General features: G+C 44.2%; 1 protein-coding gene across 1 annotated transcript in view; it reads right to left on the bottom strand.

Annotated features, from left to right (window-relative positions):
- Positions 1-1,816: 1,816 nt before the first annotated feature.
- LOC147020739 (stimulated by retinoic acid gene 6 protein-like) overlaps positions 1,817-16,819 on the bottom strand; it is a 118,974-nt gene continuing 103,971 nt past the window's right edge. The window contains exons 17-18 of the mRNA XM_085896329.1: positions 12,519-12,668; positions 1,817-2,984 (exon numbers count right to left, since the gene is read on the bottom strand). Coding sequence (XP_085752455.1) covers positions 2,734-2,984; positions 12,519-12,668 — 401 coding nt within the window. The 3' untranslated portion in view covers positions 1,817-2,733. The remainder of the gene's footprint in view (positions 2,985-12,518; positions 12,669-16,819) is intronic.

The following is a 16,819-nucleotide window of genomic DNA, read 5'->3' as shown; positions in this document are numbered from 1 at the left end:
AGTTTTAAAATTTAAACAAAGTCCTTGGGTGAAAAAGTATATTCAATTCAATACAGATATGAGAGCAAATACAAAAGTAAAATTTGAAGGGGACTTTTATAAATTAATGAATAATGCTGTATTTGGAAAGACTATGGAAAATGTTAGAAACAGGCAAAACATTAGATTCGCAACATCTTGGAAAGAAGCTTCAAGATTGATAAATAAACCAAGTTTTGAGAGAGAAGAGGTTTTTTCAGAGAACTTTTCTGCAATTCATATGAAAAAGGAAAGTATTGTAATGGATAAACCAATTTATATTGGAACAGCAGTTCTTGATTTATCAAAGATATTGATGTATGATTATTTGTATAATGACTTAAAGAAAGAGTATGGTGAAAATGTTTCATTGTTGTATATGGACACTGATAGTTTTATTCTAGATATAAAAACTGATGATGTTTATGAAGATATGAAGAAAAATATTGGAGTATATGATACAAGTAATTTCAGCAAGAGTGAGTTATTTTCCAAAAAGAATGAAAAGGTTATTGGTAAGTTTAAGGATGAGTTGGGTGGAAAAGTAATGAGTGAGTTTATTGGATTGAGAGCAAAGGCATATGCTTATAAGTATGGTGATCAGATTGATAAGAGGTTAAAGGGAATAAAGAAATATGTAATAAAGAAATCAATAACTTTTAGAAATTATTATAATTGTTTGATGAATAAGAAAGAAGAATATAGGAAAATGAATGCAATAAGAAGTTATAAACATAACATATATAGTGAAGAAGTAAATAAAAAGGCATTAGGAGCCTTTGATGATAAGAGATTTATTTTAGATAATGGAATAGATTGTGTTCCATATGGATATTGTATGATAGAGTGTATAAAATAGATTGTGTTTTAACGATGGGAAGATGGGTTAGGGTTTTTTTAAGGGCTACCGCCGCGTTTTTTTGCAATATATAAATGGTCAAACCAAGTATTAATCAAACTAAAGAGTGGAGAAAATCTCAGTCTTGGTATATAAATGGAAAACATAATGAATGTGAAAAATATCAAATAAGTCTTATTGAAAAAAGAACTAAAACAAAGGTAAATAAAACAAATAAGCGAATCAATTTAAAAAGTGGTAAGTTAGAGGATGTAAAGAAAAAAATGAATATCCTTGAATGGACTGAAAACTTTGATGGTTATCAATTGAACAATGAAAAAACAATTTACTATAATCTCAAAATGATATGTGGCTCAGGAGGTGGTCAAACAAGAGCATTAAGAGAAGTTTATCATTTCGTAATGGCACAAAAGGGGTATCTTAAAAAATATAAAGATTCAAATGTTTTATTTTTCAATATTTTAGATGGGGATTATTGTGCAAAGAAAATTAAACCATTGAAGGAATTTGAGAATGAGCAAATCTTTATAGGTTCAATGAGTGAGCTGTTCAACCCCCAGGTGTTCAATTCAATGAGGTTCAACCTCCAGGTTAAAAGGGGAGACAAATAAATATGCCTTGGGATAAAAAGGGGGTTTATTTTTAGGGGAAAAAAATAGGAATCGCTGAAAATCCCCCATTCATTTACATGGGGAAAAGTGAGCCAGAACCAGTTTATCCACCATTTATATATATATATATATATATATATATATATATATATATATATATATATATATATATATATATATATATATATATGTGTCTATATAGATAGATATATATATATATATATTTAAATTTATTTATATATATATATATATATATATATATATATATATATATATATATATATATATATATATATATATGTATATATATATATATATAATTCCAGTACCATATTCTGTTGCAGAGCATCAGTGCTGCCAAAGCAGGTTATTGGCAAAGGTTATAGTAGGTAGTCTGCCATTGCCTTCCAAGCAGTAGTTGGAGCAGGAATTTTGAATCTGTTCAGGGTGCTGGCAATAACTCATCTACTCTTCACCAAGGACAGACACCGTGGGATATTTAACATCCACCAACTAATGCTGGCAGATGGGTCTTTGGGTTAAACGTCCGTCCGAGTGACTGATGACACATTGATGGCGGCAGCTTCGAGGCGATTGTCCGTATCTCTAGTCTAGGCCATCCTGGCAACATGTACCTCGTATGACACCATGGAAGATCGTTCCACAGGTGAGAAAAAGGGAGGAATGAAAAAGTGGAGGTGAGTATTGATTCTGGATTAAGGGAGTTTCACCAGAAACTTCCACATCTGGGATCCCAGTCTAATGTCCTCAACAAGAAGTGATGATTCATTCCCACGACATTACATACACCAGAAGTATGACACTGCACATCCACGAAGGTTGTTTGTGCACATTTTAGGCGAGAATATAACCCTGGACAGGTCTTTATTCGATCATAGGGAGCTGCTGAAGTCACCCCTAAACCAGCGCAGTGAGTTACCAGTAGCAATTATGATCAACTTGACCCTCTGTCATTAACATCAAAAGTGGAAGCAAGTTCATCTTCATTGTATCCTCTTTGATATTTCCCGTGTCATGTGACATGGCCCTTGTTTTAGTTACATGTTAAGAAGGCTGAACCTTTTTTTTTCCTACGAATGTAAATAACTTCTTTTTTTTTTCATATAAATGTTGCCTAATATCAATTGTTCACAGACATACATCAGCCATATTTTATCCTGATTCGTACTACCGCAAGTCATACCAACAACAATGAGCCTGTGCTCCCGTTGAGCAATGACGTGATCAGTCAGTGGACGACGCATCCTCATTGATGTGGGCAAACGATGGCACCTTTGGAGGGTTCAAGCACAGTTGCATACTTTGCCATTGGATGCTGGAAAACGCAGTGTGTGCCAGGGCCGAGCAACTGGGGTCGGGCAGGGTCGAGGCTGAATGTATGGAGCGGAGTTCAACAAGCTGTGGATTCTTGAGCAATGTGTAGAGGAGATGCCAACGACGCTGGGCACGCAGTCGCCCTTGCGAGATTCTGCAAGCTGTGTCGAAAACACAAATATAAATTAGTTGAAAATATTCCAGACACTTTACTCATTTTTCACAATTGTGCTTACGTGGGAATAAAGGAAGCGATGTGGGAAAACCAAATCCTCAGGAGATGGAAACGAAAAGATGACCGATATAAAAAGCAACAACAACAAACAATGAGTTTGAGGTGTTCGTGGGAGTGGCTCCTTCCGAGTTGCCATGGTTAGACCGAAATTACTGATTCACTTTATCAATATACCAACATACCATGCATGCTCTTTGCAGAGTATCGGAGCTGCTGAAGCAGTCTCTTGGCAAGTGTCATGTGGAGTAGTTTGCAGTTGCCTTTCCCAGCATTCAGTCGGGGCAATAATTACCTCCGGCACCGAAGGTGGACAGAGGTTATGTATTCACTCGTCTGTCTGTCTGTCTGTCTATCTTTGAGCAGGGTATCTCAAAAAGTTGTGGACGGATTCAGACGAAATTTGGGAGACAGGTTGGGTGTCTTCCAAGTAGGAATCAATTCGATTTTAGTGAAGATCCCTGTCTGGATCCAATAATTTTCAAAGTGATTCTTCACAACTGAGGGATGAAGCTAAAAACGACGTAGCAAGATATCTCAAAAGTTATGGACGAATTGGGACGAAACTTGGTGGATGAGTTGGGTAAGTGACAAGAACAAGCCGATTCGATTTTTGTCAAGGTGCCGATGCAGATCTGGACTCGAGTACTGTATCACATGCTTTGAATGTGTGAATGAATGTAATTTGAGCTGAACCAAAAATAGAAGATAATCCTTGTCACCGACTAGCAAACACTAGCACATTACCCATTGGGTGGAGTCAGGCAAACTGTCCAACCAATGGGTGGAACTCAAACGAAAGGATGCACGGCTTATTTTATAAGATAGATATAAACACGCCACGAACACAAGTACAAAAAGTAGAGGGGGAGCACTCAGTTGAGTGCAAAACCTCCGTCGCCAATACTGCGAGGTCACTCAAGTGAACCTGATATCCTATTCATTCAATTTGACATCAACAGTGCTCACAGAGTTATAGTTTGCAACTTTCCCTTTTACTTTTAACTTTTTAACCTCCGCCATCGAAGATCGTAGGTTACTGTTTTCACCCCTTTCTGTTTGTTTGTTTGTTTGTGAACAGTATTTTGGAAAAAACTCCTCGACGGATTTTGACGAAACTTGGTGGGGGGATTAGGTATGGTCCAAGGATCATGCCATTAGATTTTGGACTTGGTCCAAAATCTAATATGGCCGCTATAGCGGCCATTTTGAAAAAGTATTTGAATTTATTTTTTTTTGCATTTCTACATGTTTTCAGTGATTTCCAACCCCCCCCCCCTCAAAAAAAAAATTAGAGAAAAAAATTTTGCAACTTTTCTTTCAACAAAATTTCGACTTTTTTTTGTATTTCTACATGTTATAAGTGATTTCCAACAAAAAACATGCCAAAATTATAATTGCGGCTGATTTTGGAACTTCAAGTGGATATACCCAAGTAAAATCAATTTCTGTCTCAAGAAATCTAGTTATGACGAATGAATTGAGTATGTAAAAGTTAAAAGTAAAAGGGAAAGTTGCAAACTCTAACTCTGTGAGCACTGTTGACGTCAAATTGAATGAATAGGATATCAGGTTCACTTGAGTGACCTCGCAGTATTGGCGGCAGAGGTTTTGCACTCTACCGAGTGCTCCCCCTCGAGTACATACTGAATTCATTCGTCATAACTAGATTCCTTGAGACAGAAATTGATTTTACGTGGGTATATCCACCTGAAGTTCCAAAATCAGCCGCAATTATAATTTTCGCATGTTTTTTGTTGGAAATCACTTATAACATGTGGAAATGCAAAAAAAAAAAAATCGAAATTTTTTTGAAAAAAAAAGTTCCAAAATTTTTTTTTTTTGGGGGGGGGGTTGGAAATCACTTAAAACATGTAGAAATGCAAAAAAAAAAAATTAAAATACTTTTTCAAAATGGCTGCCATAGCGGCCATATTAGATTTTGGACCAAGTCCAAAATCTAATGGCATGATCCTTGGACCATACCTAATCCCCCCACCAAGTTTCGACGAAATCTGTCAAGGAGTTTTTCCGTAATACTGTTCACAAACAAACAAACAAACAGATAGGGGTGAAAACAGTAACCTCCGTCCATCTTTGATGGCGGAGGTTAACCAGCACACCAATATTTACAAAAGCATGGTGAGCACATACCATGATAAAGTCATAACAAGTAATAACATGAAATAGGCAAAGCCTAGAAAAGAACGAAGAACCGGAGAAAACTAAATAACTGAAAAATCTGGACAGCAATCCAAACCCCATGAGCTTCCAGTATGGCCTCCAGCGTGCGTTAAACGCAGACTAATTTTTAACCTCTGCTTTGTTATCCTAGTTGTCTTTATTGGTTTGTAGTCCACAAAAAAATCAATAAATGAAAATGAATTGTTTTTCATTAAAATTATGCGGAGACCCACAATGCAATCTGAACCTCGTTAGTTTCAGGTATCGCCTCCACTGTGTGTTAAACGCAAACTAATTTTTATCTCCGGTTTGTTCGCCTAGTTGTCTTTATTGGTTTATAGTCCACAATATATGAAAATAAATTGTTTTTCCTTTTATTTTTGCGAAGAGACCTACAATGCAATATGAGCATATATGGCGGCCTCCAATGTGGTGATGTTGGTGGTGACATATCGACACGATTTCCAAACACAGTGGGGTTGAGAGTTAGATCATAGATTTTGATTCTTTGTCTTAAATATCCATCTTATCTATTGAATGAAGTCTTCATTTGTTATAAACTTATTACGTGAAATGAGAATCAATTATTTTGTTTTTGGTTATTAATTGCCGTTAATGATTTTTAGTCATGGCTCCCAAGAGGAAAACTGTTGCTTATGGTGAACGAACTGAAAAAAGCCGAGGAAAGTGATGTCTGACACAGAGTGTGGAGGTTTAAAAACATAGGATATACTTTCTACGTATTTCTTTATTTGATGAATACTGGACTCATTAACGCCATCGTGTGTGTCCAGTCACACTACACTTTCGCCTCATCCAAGCTTATCCAAAACTCCACTTTCTGTGTCAGACATTCCTTTGCGCTTATACTTCATACATACGCTCTTGGGAACCTTTCTCCATGGGCACGATGTTATAACGACCTCTAATAGTCCTATTTTCCCAAAATGCTCCCTCCTCTGGAACAAATCCTGATCATTATAAGAGATACTAGTATAAAAGCCATCAAAAATGATGGGTTAGAATTATTTTATTCGAAATATTCAAAGATATTGGAAGGTATGATGTTTCGTAGCAAGAAGCGTTTTTGTAAACCACTACATGTGCAAATGTTACCCTTTTTTTATCATCTTCTGGGACATTTAATTTCGAAGTTACAGCCTCATGCGCATGCCAAAGTCTGAAGGCTCGGCCTAGCGCCAGGTGTGCTTATATCTTCTTTATTTATTAGACCTCTTGCGGATGTAAATGAACACTCGTTTTAGTCTGCATGTGTTGTACATCACGTGCAGCGATTTTCACATCCCCGCACCTTGTATGTATTGTTTTTTTCTTTTTTCAATGGTTTCTGTACACTGCCGTTGATGCCCGGTTGCAAGTCGCCGTCTACATTTCCAATAGAAAAAAAAGAAATGTTTTTCGAGTTTTTTTATCCTGTAAAATAGACCATCATGAACACACGGTCGTATTAAATGATTGGCCTTTAAAACCCTTCGCAAATCGTTCTTATGAAGGGGGACACACAAATACACACAAATACACACACACACACATTGTGCTGTATATAGGTAGATGATAGTTTGTCTTGAGAACAACAGCCAAGGTGCTATCATAATTTTTTTTTTAATCTAAATTTCCATCTCAATCACTACATAATCGTCACGAATCCTAGAAGTGATCCACCTTCATACCTTTATAAACAAAAATACTGTGACGTCCACGGGACTTGAACAGTCCTGCCAATGTAGAATGAGCCGAAACGATGGAGGCGATTTATTTTTATATAACCCAAAGACGGCGGTTCTAATCGCCCTACCGCAAACGGGACGAGGAAGGTGGCACGAGTCACTTTTCACTGAGTTGATGATGTTTATTCTTTTTACTATTGACCAGAAATAACAAGACTCGGCAAGAAGAGGGATCCAGGGCAATTCGACGGGATGGTGTGGGATCGGGCGTGGGGAAAAACACAGACAATTCCAATGAATATACAGTTCTCAATCCCTCTAAGGCGCCAAGCAGACACACACACACACACACACAAAACGTAGCTATCTCTGGTGGTCAGGCTGGACCGTGGTGTGGACGCAATTGTCCCTGGATCGGCGCCGGACGAGCTGGCCTTGCTCTCGCCGGGGGGGGGGGGGGCAGGAGAAACCGCGGTGCTGTCGACCTCCTGGTCCTGGCCCAAGTTCGCCCACAGCCGCCAGGGAACCAGCTCCCGCGCCAAGCCGCGAGCAGGAGAGGGAAGCAGGTCCACCCGCCGCCCGACCCCGTATTCCGAGTCAGCAGAACCCTAGAGCCAACCAAAGCGAGGCACGAGGCTCGGCAAGGCTCCCAGGCATGATCAAGAGCACAGTCGACTCAGCAAAGCAACCAGGACGCTCTCTGCCACCACAGGTTCCACACCAAAAAAAACACGAGCGTTCTGGTTGTAATCTTTTTCTTCTTCCTTTTCGACCCCGAACAGAACCTTTTTATCCTTCTGCCCTCGTCACCTCCAATCGAGCCGTTTATTGGCCCACTGCCGTCGCCTTCTGCCAATCGTGATCACGGGGCGGAGCCATCCGCTGCACTGTACTGTGACGTCACGGCCAGTCTCCAGAGAATACCAAAAGGGGTTTACGCAGACACACTTACCCTATCCCGTGTCCCTATCTAATTACGTGACATTTATCATTTCCCCCTTGAAGAAATGAACATTTACTAGACAACTTATCACCACTGAATTACTACTTATTACATCGAGATCCTGGTAAACTCGAACAGCATGGCATACCTAATTAAACATCCTAATTACCCTTTGAATGCATACCCCCCCCCTCAAACGTAACACTGCCCCCTCCTCTGGTACCGCAGCTCCTGCAAGGTATATCACAGGCGCTACCGTACCAGCCTTAACACTTACTGACTCACACCTAATTAACCTAACGAAATAAAGTAGGAGAGGCAATGGGCAGCGAGTCGCAGCTAACTTACCTATCCTGCTGAATGTACAACCCCCTTATGGTCTTATCCTCGCCTAAACAATCATTCGTTTTTTTATTTTACTTTTTTATTTTATCACATGAGAGCACTGAGCGAAGTTGCACTCCATCCTCCGGATCATCGCTCTTGCCCAGCACTCTTCCAGTGATCTGGGGAGGGGAAACAAAAGGTTCCACAAAAACACAACACTTATACTTTACATTCCTACTCTAAGCCTTAACGACACTATTCACAGGATATTTACACTTGACCGCCTCCCCCAGTGGATGCTAATAGACCCAGCGTTACCTGGGGAGCCAATTTTCAAATTTGCTTGCCCCAAAATTATGCGGACATCATGCCCTTGCTGCACCTGTCAAGTTGTGCGGGATCGGGTGGGACTCACACATCTTCACAACACTCACACCATGGTCATCATCACATTTCTAGGTCATGGTCCTCATTTTAGTCATGCAGGCTGAATCCCGTCGTGGCCGTGGGGTGGGTTACCACAAGATGATGGGGGCATCTCAGGTGCAACCATGCCCACAGGTAAGCTTTAGTCCAACCCGGACGTTTCTCCGCCCCGCTCCATTTGATTCCCTCCCCCCTGGTAGCCATCAGCTCTAATCCCGTACAACACTCTGGAAGGGGTCTCACTGGCTCCTCTGGCCTTCCTGGGTCGCCAAGGTCCTACCCGCCTTGGTCGCCCAACCAGACCCTCTCCCAGTTGGCTCCAGACACTGTCACCATTAGCCACCAGGGGGTGAATCTCCTTGAAGGGGGTCGCAATTCACGCTCACCGTGAGCTTCAGCAATCCCTGTGGACAAGCACATCATCCCCACCCACAAAACCCACATGACTCCCCCACCCCATCAGCCTTACATGTGACACCTGCATTTCTAACACTTCACCGACCATGACCTTCCCTGTTACCACACCATGCCCAATAAAAAAAACAATGTGTGCACCATACATTTCACTTCTTCACTTAAAACAACTCACACAGCACTTCTCACCCGATCCACGCACCAGCCATTGGACAGCCACTCGTGCCCGCTTTGTTTCCAATTACCCACTGTCCCGATTGTCACTCTAAAACCCAGCAGAACTTACAAACCCATGCCAATTTTCCCACAATTCATTTTTTTTTTCACCAAAGGAGGGCACTTCGCCACAATCTCAGCAGCCGAGCATGGCCGTATATGCTCAGCCCAATCTAGTCTCCCGGACCCCTGACAGTGATCTCCGGACCCGACCTATGAAAGGGCATCTCGGATAGACCTGGCGGTTCAGCAGGAGGATTCATCCTCTGAAGCATTTGGGTAATGCCAATTTCTCCCAGCCCCCCTCCCTGATCCTGGATCTCCGCCTGTCGGATCGTCACCGATGGCCTCTCGGGCACCCGACCCGGCCGCCTCCACGAGGCCAGCCTGGCCGCGCACTCGGCCGCTCGGTGAACGGTGGGTGGATCCTGTAACTCCACTAGCGCTCGGATCTCAGGGTCAGGAAGAGCAGCTAAAAATTTCTCTAGTGCCAGTCTGTCCCATGCCTCCACTGTAAGGTCCCGATACGCGATCCTAACTGATTGGTAAATGTCCTGTGCCAACTCCTGCACTGTCTCACCCGGCTTTAATCTGCGGTGCTGGAGCTGGGCCCGCACCAGATCACAGTTTGCCGCGAACCCAAACCGAAGGCTCAACGCCTCGCAAATGTGGGAGCTGGCCAACATCCCCTCCGCGATCACGTTTAACACATTTGCGGCTGGTCCCCGCAACGTTGCCACCAAATTCCCTGTACGTTCCCGCTCATTCCACCCGTTTAGTCGGGAAATGCACTCAAATTGCGTCAGAAAAGCTTCAACGCTCCCTGACCCATCGAAATTTACCAGGGGGATCACTTTTACGGTGGCCCGCTTCTCAGTTTCTCCCTTGTCCGAATCCAGCCCAGGGATCAAACACCCTTGTGGCTGCGTATCCAATTTTGGAGCCCACTGTGGCCAAAGATGTTTTGTGGTGAGAGTCTCATGGGTCAATTTTGCCTCCTGTTCCAAACGTTGAATGGACCGATTCACCTCTTCCCGCAGGATCTTCTGGGCCCGCACAACCTCCTCCAAGGCTCCATCGCGAGTTTGTAGCTGCTCCTCAACCAACCCGGACACTCTACTTACAAAAGACGGCTCTACCAGGCCTTTATCCAAGACTTCATCTTGGCTCATAATTTTATCTTGTTCGTCCAAACGAGCCTCCAATCCTTTTACCTCCTCCGCCAAATTCATCCCTTGCTTCCTCAGCTCTCCCCACTCTTCAATTTGCAGCTGCATACGAGCATCCACACAGGCACGATGACGTTCCAGGCTTTCATCCACTTTATCAACCCGAATGTTCGTTGCATCAACTTTATCTACCAATTTTTTCCGTATATTTTCCCCCTCCAATGTAATTTCTACCTTTGTTTCCTCCAATCTATCCTCGAATTTACTTTGTATTTCTCCCAATTTAACATCCACACACTCCTGCATCTCAGTTTTCATTTTCTCCATCTTTTCCCCCAATTCATCACTCATTAAATCAATCCGTGCACCCAACTGTACCCCCATTACCCCCAATTGATCTGTCATTTCTGCCCTCTGTGTCACGAATTGATTTTCCATTTGTGCCCCCTGTGCCGTCATTTTTGCCCCCTGTGCTGTAATTTCACTCATTAAACGTTCCAACATTGTCCAGATCGTCATCGTGCCGGTTTCCGGCGCTGCCGGCCCCGTTACGGGCGATGAAGCACGGTCCACGCTCGGAATGGGGGAGGTTCCAACCCTACCCCCGTCTCTCCCTTCTTCCCCCGACTCGCTGCCAGACACGTGGCCTTCCTCCTCAAACATCTGCACATCCGCCATGGTGCAGAAGTCCCGTTTGCCGCCAATTTAAATTTGAAAAATCCCGCCAAAATTTTCCCGCGCTCGCGCGCTTTTCTGCAGCAATTTTATATTCCAATTCATGGCGAGATTTTAATCCTGGTATATAATTTAGAGGGGTTCGAACATCCAACACCCTGACACCAATGTGACGTCCACGGGACTTGAACAGTCCCGCCAACGTAGAATGAGCCGAAACGATAGAGGCGGTTTATTTATTTATAACCCAAAGACGGCGGTTCTAATCGCCCTACCGCAAACGGGACGAGGAAGGTGGGACGAGTCACTTTTCACTGAGTTGATGATGTTTATTCTTTTTACTATTGACCAGAAATAACAAGACTCGGCAAGAAGAGGGATCCGGGGCGATTCGACGGGATGGTGTGGGATCGGGCGTGGGGAAAAACACAGACAATTCCAATGAATATACAGTTCTCAATCCATCTAAGGCGCCAAGCACACACACACACACACACACACACACACACACACAAAACGTAGCTATTTCTGGTGGTCAGGCTGGACCGTGGTGTGGACGCAACTGTCCCTGGATCGGCGCCAGATGAGCTGGCCTTGCTCTCGTCAGGGGGGGGGGGGGGGCAGGAGAAACCGCGGTGCTGTCGACCTCCTGGTCCTGGCCCAAGTTCGCCCACAGCCGCCAGGGAACCAGCTCCCGCGCCAAGCCGCGAGCAGGAGAGGGAGGCAGGTCCACCCGCCGCCCGACCCCGTATTCCGAGTCAGCAGAACCCTAGAGCCAACCAAAGCGAGGCACGAGGCTCGGCAAGGCTCCCAGGTACGATCAAGAGCACGGTCGACTCAGCAAAGCAACCAGGACGCTCTCTGCCAGCACAGGTTCCACACCAAAAAAAACACGAGCGTTCTGGTTGTAATCTTCTTCTTCTTCCTTTTCGACCCCGAACAGAACCTTTTTATCCTTCTGCCCTCGTCACCTCCAATCGAGCCGTTTATTGGCCCACTGCCGTCGCCTTCTGCCAATCGTGATCACGGGGCGGAGCCATCCGCTGTACTGTACTGTGACGTCACGGCCAGTCTTCAGAGAATACCAAAAGGGGTTTACGCAGACACACTTACCCTATCCCGTGTCCCTATCTAATTACGTGACATTTATCATCTCCCCCTTGAAGAAATGAACATTTACAAGACAACTTATCACCACTGAATTACTACTTATTACATCGAGATCCTGGTAAACTCGAACAGCATGGCATACCTAATTAAACATCCTAATTACCCTTTGAATGCATACCCCCCCCCCCTCAAATGTAACAATACATTTTTGCAAAAAGTTATTTCTTCATCGCCATGATTGAAACATATTGAGTAACTCAATAAAACCATGAGTAACAATCATGGATGGGCTCTGCAGTTCACAGACGTACATTGACGGGATGTGTTGTACGGATGTTGGAAAGAACCACTGTAATGCATCTTGCAGGTCTGTCCAATGAGCAGGTGATGGCAGAAGACCAGCAGTACAGGATGTGAATGGTACAGATCTGACTTCAGCATTCCCACCCAGGTAGAGAAACCTGTGCACCATGTAAAATAGAAGGAGTCAGCATTTTGTCCTTATCAGGTATGTCGCAACAAAACACTTTTCTTGACTTGTGAAAACACTCGATGGTGGATATGTTCATGTTCATAATTAATTAATTAATTAATACTTTTAAAAAAAGAACTATACGACCCGTGAACCCGTTGGGTTCCCGCTGTGACAGCGGTTGATAACAAAAACATCATTTCAAAGAAAAAAGAAGATGGCTCCAGCGAACTATACCGCTGAGGTTGTTTGCATTGATCAAATAATCCCGAAGAGTACTTGACTGAATCAGGAATTGATTTTTTTATAATTTTTTCGTTGCCCGATTTGGACGAAAGTTGATAGTGCACACCACAGGAGAATGGTGAGTAAGGTGGCCCGAAAAGTTTTGTGCTATCGTGTACCGTTTTGGCTGTATTTCGGGAACATACATACATACATACATCCATGATGAGAGTTTTAGTAATATATAAATAGATGACATCCAGTTCATATAGCCATAACTATTCATCTGGAAAGAAAATGATTAGAATGCTGGCAACATCTTACATGGCCCACCTAAGAAGCTAACATACACAACGTTGGTTACAAAGAGCAGCAAAGGTCACACACTTCAATTTGGTGCAAAACGAGGTATCGGCAGCCTGTTACCATGAAGGTGTAATGTAGAGTGCAGGATGAGGTAGAGAGTCAAAGTAAATTTTAACTTCTACTCGAGCAGAATGGCTGAAGATGTAAAACAACATAAATACTGAAACAAAGATTGACTGAATTATAAGCATGGTTGGCAAGTTCAACATGGAGGTTGTGATTGATGAGCAGAGGGGGCGGATGAAGAAAAACCCGATAAGAGGTGAAAACCTGTTAAAATGGCACCAACCTGCTTCTTCTGATCAAACGACAAACCCAAGGCCTCTGAAAGATGGGGTCAATGCCTGAAGGTTGTTATTCCACAACAATGGGAAGCATCAGTGGGGATGGAAAGGAATTATATCTTCATTGGAAAAAGAGAATCCGCCTCTCCCTAACCTCACTCTCCTGGAATCCCCCTCCTCACACTCCCATTCCCCCTTTCCTCTTTCACCCCTCTCCCTCTCTCTCCCATCCCTCCCCCCCTCTCTCTCTCCCACCCCTCTCCCTCCCACATCCCTACCCTTTCCCCTCATCCACCACCCCTCCCCCTCCCCCTCTTTTAAGGGAACTGTGAAGGACTAACGGTTTAGTTTTGAATTTAAAATGGCTTGCCAGAATGTAGCATGTACAAATCCGATTCGGAGTGAGGTCGCCACATGTACGAGCATGCATGCAGGCCTTTGCCAGGTAGATAGCATGGGTTTTAACTGCTCCCAGCACGTTTTATACAGAACCCGGCGGTTAAAAAGAAAATGTTGCTGTTTGGGCATGTTTTATCACCCTTCCTTTTCCCTCTCCTCATGCTGCCTTCCCCTCCTCTCCCCTCACCCCTCCCCACTGGCTGCTTTCCCTTCCCCTCCCCTCATGCTGCCTTCGCTTCCCCTCCCTTCACACTGCCTTCCCTTCCCCTCCACTCACACTGCCTTCCCTTCTCCTTCCCTCATGCTGCCTTCCCCTCCCCTCACACTGCCTTCCCTTCCCCTCCCCTCACACTGCCTTCCCTTCCCCTCCCCTCACACTGCCTTCCCTTCCCATCTTGCTGCTTTTGTTCCCCCTCCATTCACACTTACCTCCTCCCAAACCTCCTCCCCTCTTCACCCACATTGACATCTCTGGGAGGTCTCCGCATGCTGTATTAATGTGCTGCTTTAACGTACCCAATTTTGCTCATCCACCCACCACCCTCCTTTCGCCACAACTCCCACTACCAAACACAAGTCGAGAACCCTTTCCCCCATTTCCCCTCAAGTCCCCCTAACAAACGAAATTCCAGAACCCCCTCCCCTCATGCTTACTTCCTCCCAAACACCCTCCCCCTCTCCACTTCCCCCCCACCCACTCCTCTCACCTCCATCCTCCTTGCTCCCACCCACCTCCCGGAGTGTAGAGCGATGTTTGGTGAGGGGTTGCTCTATCTGCCATCCCCCTTCTTCACTCTTCCCCCTATTCCTAGCTCCCCCCCTTCCTTACCCCCTCCCAGATCCCCCTCCACTCCCTCCCTCCTCTCTCCCTACAGTCAGTGAAGCGACAGGTTATATTCGCCAGCACAGTACTGTTTAATAAAGTAAAGGTTTCTTTAGCAGAAGGAAAGAGTTGTATCAAAGACAATATACCACCACAACCAAAACGATGCGTCGTCGACACTATCATTCTCGACTTTTGTGATGCAGCATGAATGGAAGAAGACAGACCCGAAACAATGATCGATCTTCAACGGACATAGTTCCCATTCCAAAAATCAGGAGATCTCAGTCTTAGCAGCAATTTTTTTTCGACATGGTCAAGGCTCGTGGAAGAGCAAGGACACAGAACAGATCAGGACGCAACATAAAGTGAACAGCAGAAGAAAGGGGAAATGCCAACAGCAGGGTGCAGGGAGAAAGTAGATGGACACAAACAAACAAGGGATGCAGGTAATGATGAGGGTCAGGGGAGAATGCAAGGAGTGGATAATATGGATACAGAAGCAAAATTCTAGGAGGAATGTGGGGTGGTTTAGCGGGTGTAAAAAAAAAAAAGTCATGGTTTTGGAATGCGGATGATCTGAGATGGTGGTGAAAGCTGTCTTGAAGACCTGAAGGGAATAATGAGATTGAAGGGAGTGTGGAAGGTGGTGGTTCCACGGGCACAAAAAAGAGGAATAAATGAGTGGAGGTGAGAAGTGATTCTGGATTTAGGCAGTATCACTAGGATGGGGTTGCTGGTGGACCGCGTGCGTCCTAGATACCTGGGGGGAACAAAGCACGGAGAGGGCGTATGGTGCAAGACCAGGAATGAGGCAGAAGAAGACAGATAGACCACCAACCTGTTGGCAATGATGATGTGATAGGCCCATAGACGCATCTTCACCGTGAGAGATTCCAATAAGCTTTAACGCCTTGGTTTCCACGACGTCAAGCTCAGTAGATGTGAGGCAGGGGAGCCAGTCCAGAGGGGAGAGCAATACTCCATCGAGCTGTGGACGAAGGCCTTGTAGGTGGATAGGTGCTCGGGTGGGCCAAGGAAGGACTTTGCAGAGGCCCAAGAATTTGAGTGACTGCACGTTTTTGAGAGGGTTGGTGAGAAAGTATCTGGTAGGGTTTGCGGTACTGTCCTTTCGGAGAGAGAGTGAGGATGTGGGATTTCTCAGGATTGAAATGAAACTGAAGACCAAGAAGAAATCTGAAGAAGTAAAGAGCAAAGATGGAGACATCAGGAAGAACGTGGATAGGATTCAGGTTTCAGCCGCTACTCCACAACCCTTAAACCCATCCAGGTGCTGCCAAGTGGGCCTTACAGAAAATTTTCTGCAATAATTCATTTCTGGGAGAGATAGATAACGAAAGAGAGTAAAAGAGATGAAAGGGAAGAAGAATTAGAATGAATAAAGGGAATTGTGGAAAAAAACCCCCAAAATGTCTGAAAGAACCCAGACAGATAGATTTCAGCAGTTACTCCCCAGGCTCAAACATAGCAACATGTACAAGCTACCAGTGGCGGAAGAAGACAAAGAAATTAGGAGTGACAATATGGTGACATATTCCAAATGTTTGACTGGTTTGTGATTTTGTCAAGGTCTGAGGAGAGGGACGAGGCTGCTGCCTGTCTGTCAGAAAGATGAGAGACATCATGGCAGAGAGTGGAGTCATCAGCAAAGAGGATTTTCCAGAGAGTCGGTGAGATCATTCATGAAGATTAGCAATAAGATGGGGCCGAGAACACTGCTTTGTTCTACTCCGGCCTTGACAAGGAGAGGAGATGAAAGTGTTTCATTGAGAGCCACACGTTGGCTACGAGAGTGGAGGAAGTCAGGAATCAAAGAGTGGAGTTAGCCTTGGATTCCATATGCAGACAGATTGGAGAGTGAGGCAGGATGCCAGACTGTTTCAATTGCTTGAGATATGTCCAGAGAGACGGCCATGATGTCATGTCAGATATCGAGAGCCTCTCTACATTGTTGGAAGAGTAGAAGCAGCAGGTCCAAGGTAGAGTGACCAGGTCTGAATATGAAATGATGATCTGACATGA

The sequence above is a fragment of the Eptatretus burgeri genome, chromosome 9, assembly GCF_056783735.1.
Source record: "Eptatretus burgeri isolate ZD-2024b chromosome 9, Ebu_testis_v1, whole genome shotgun sequence".
In the NCBI taxonomy this organism is placed as follows: domain Eukaryota; kingdom Metazoa; phylum Chordata; class Myxini; order Myxiniformes; family Myxinidae; genus Eptatretus; species Eptatretus burgeri.
This window is presented reverse-complemented; position numbering and strand designations above follow the sequence as displayed.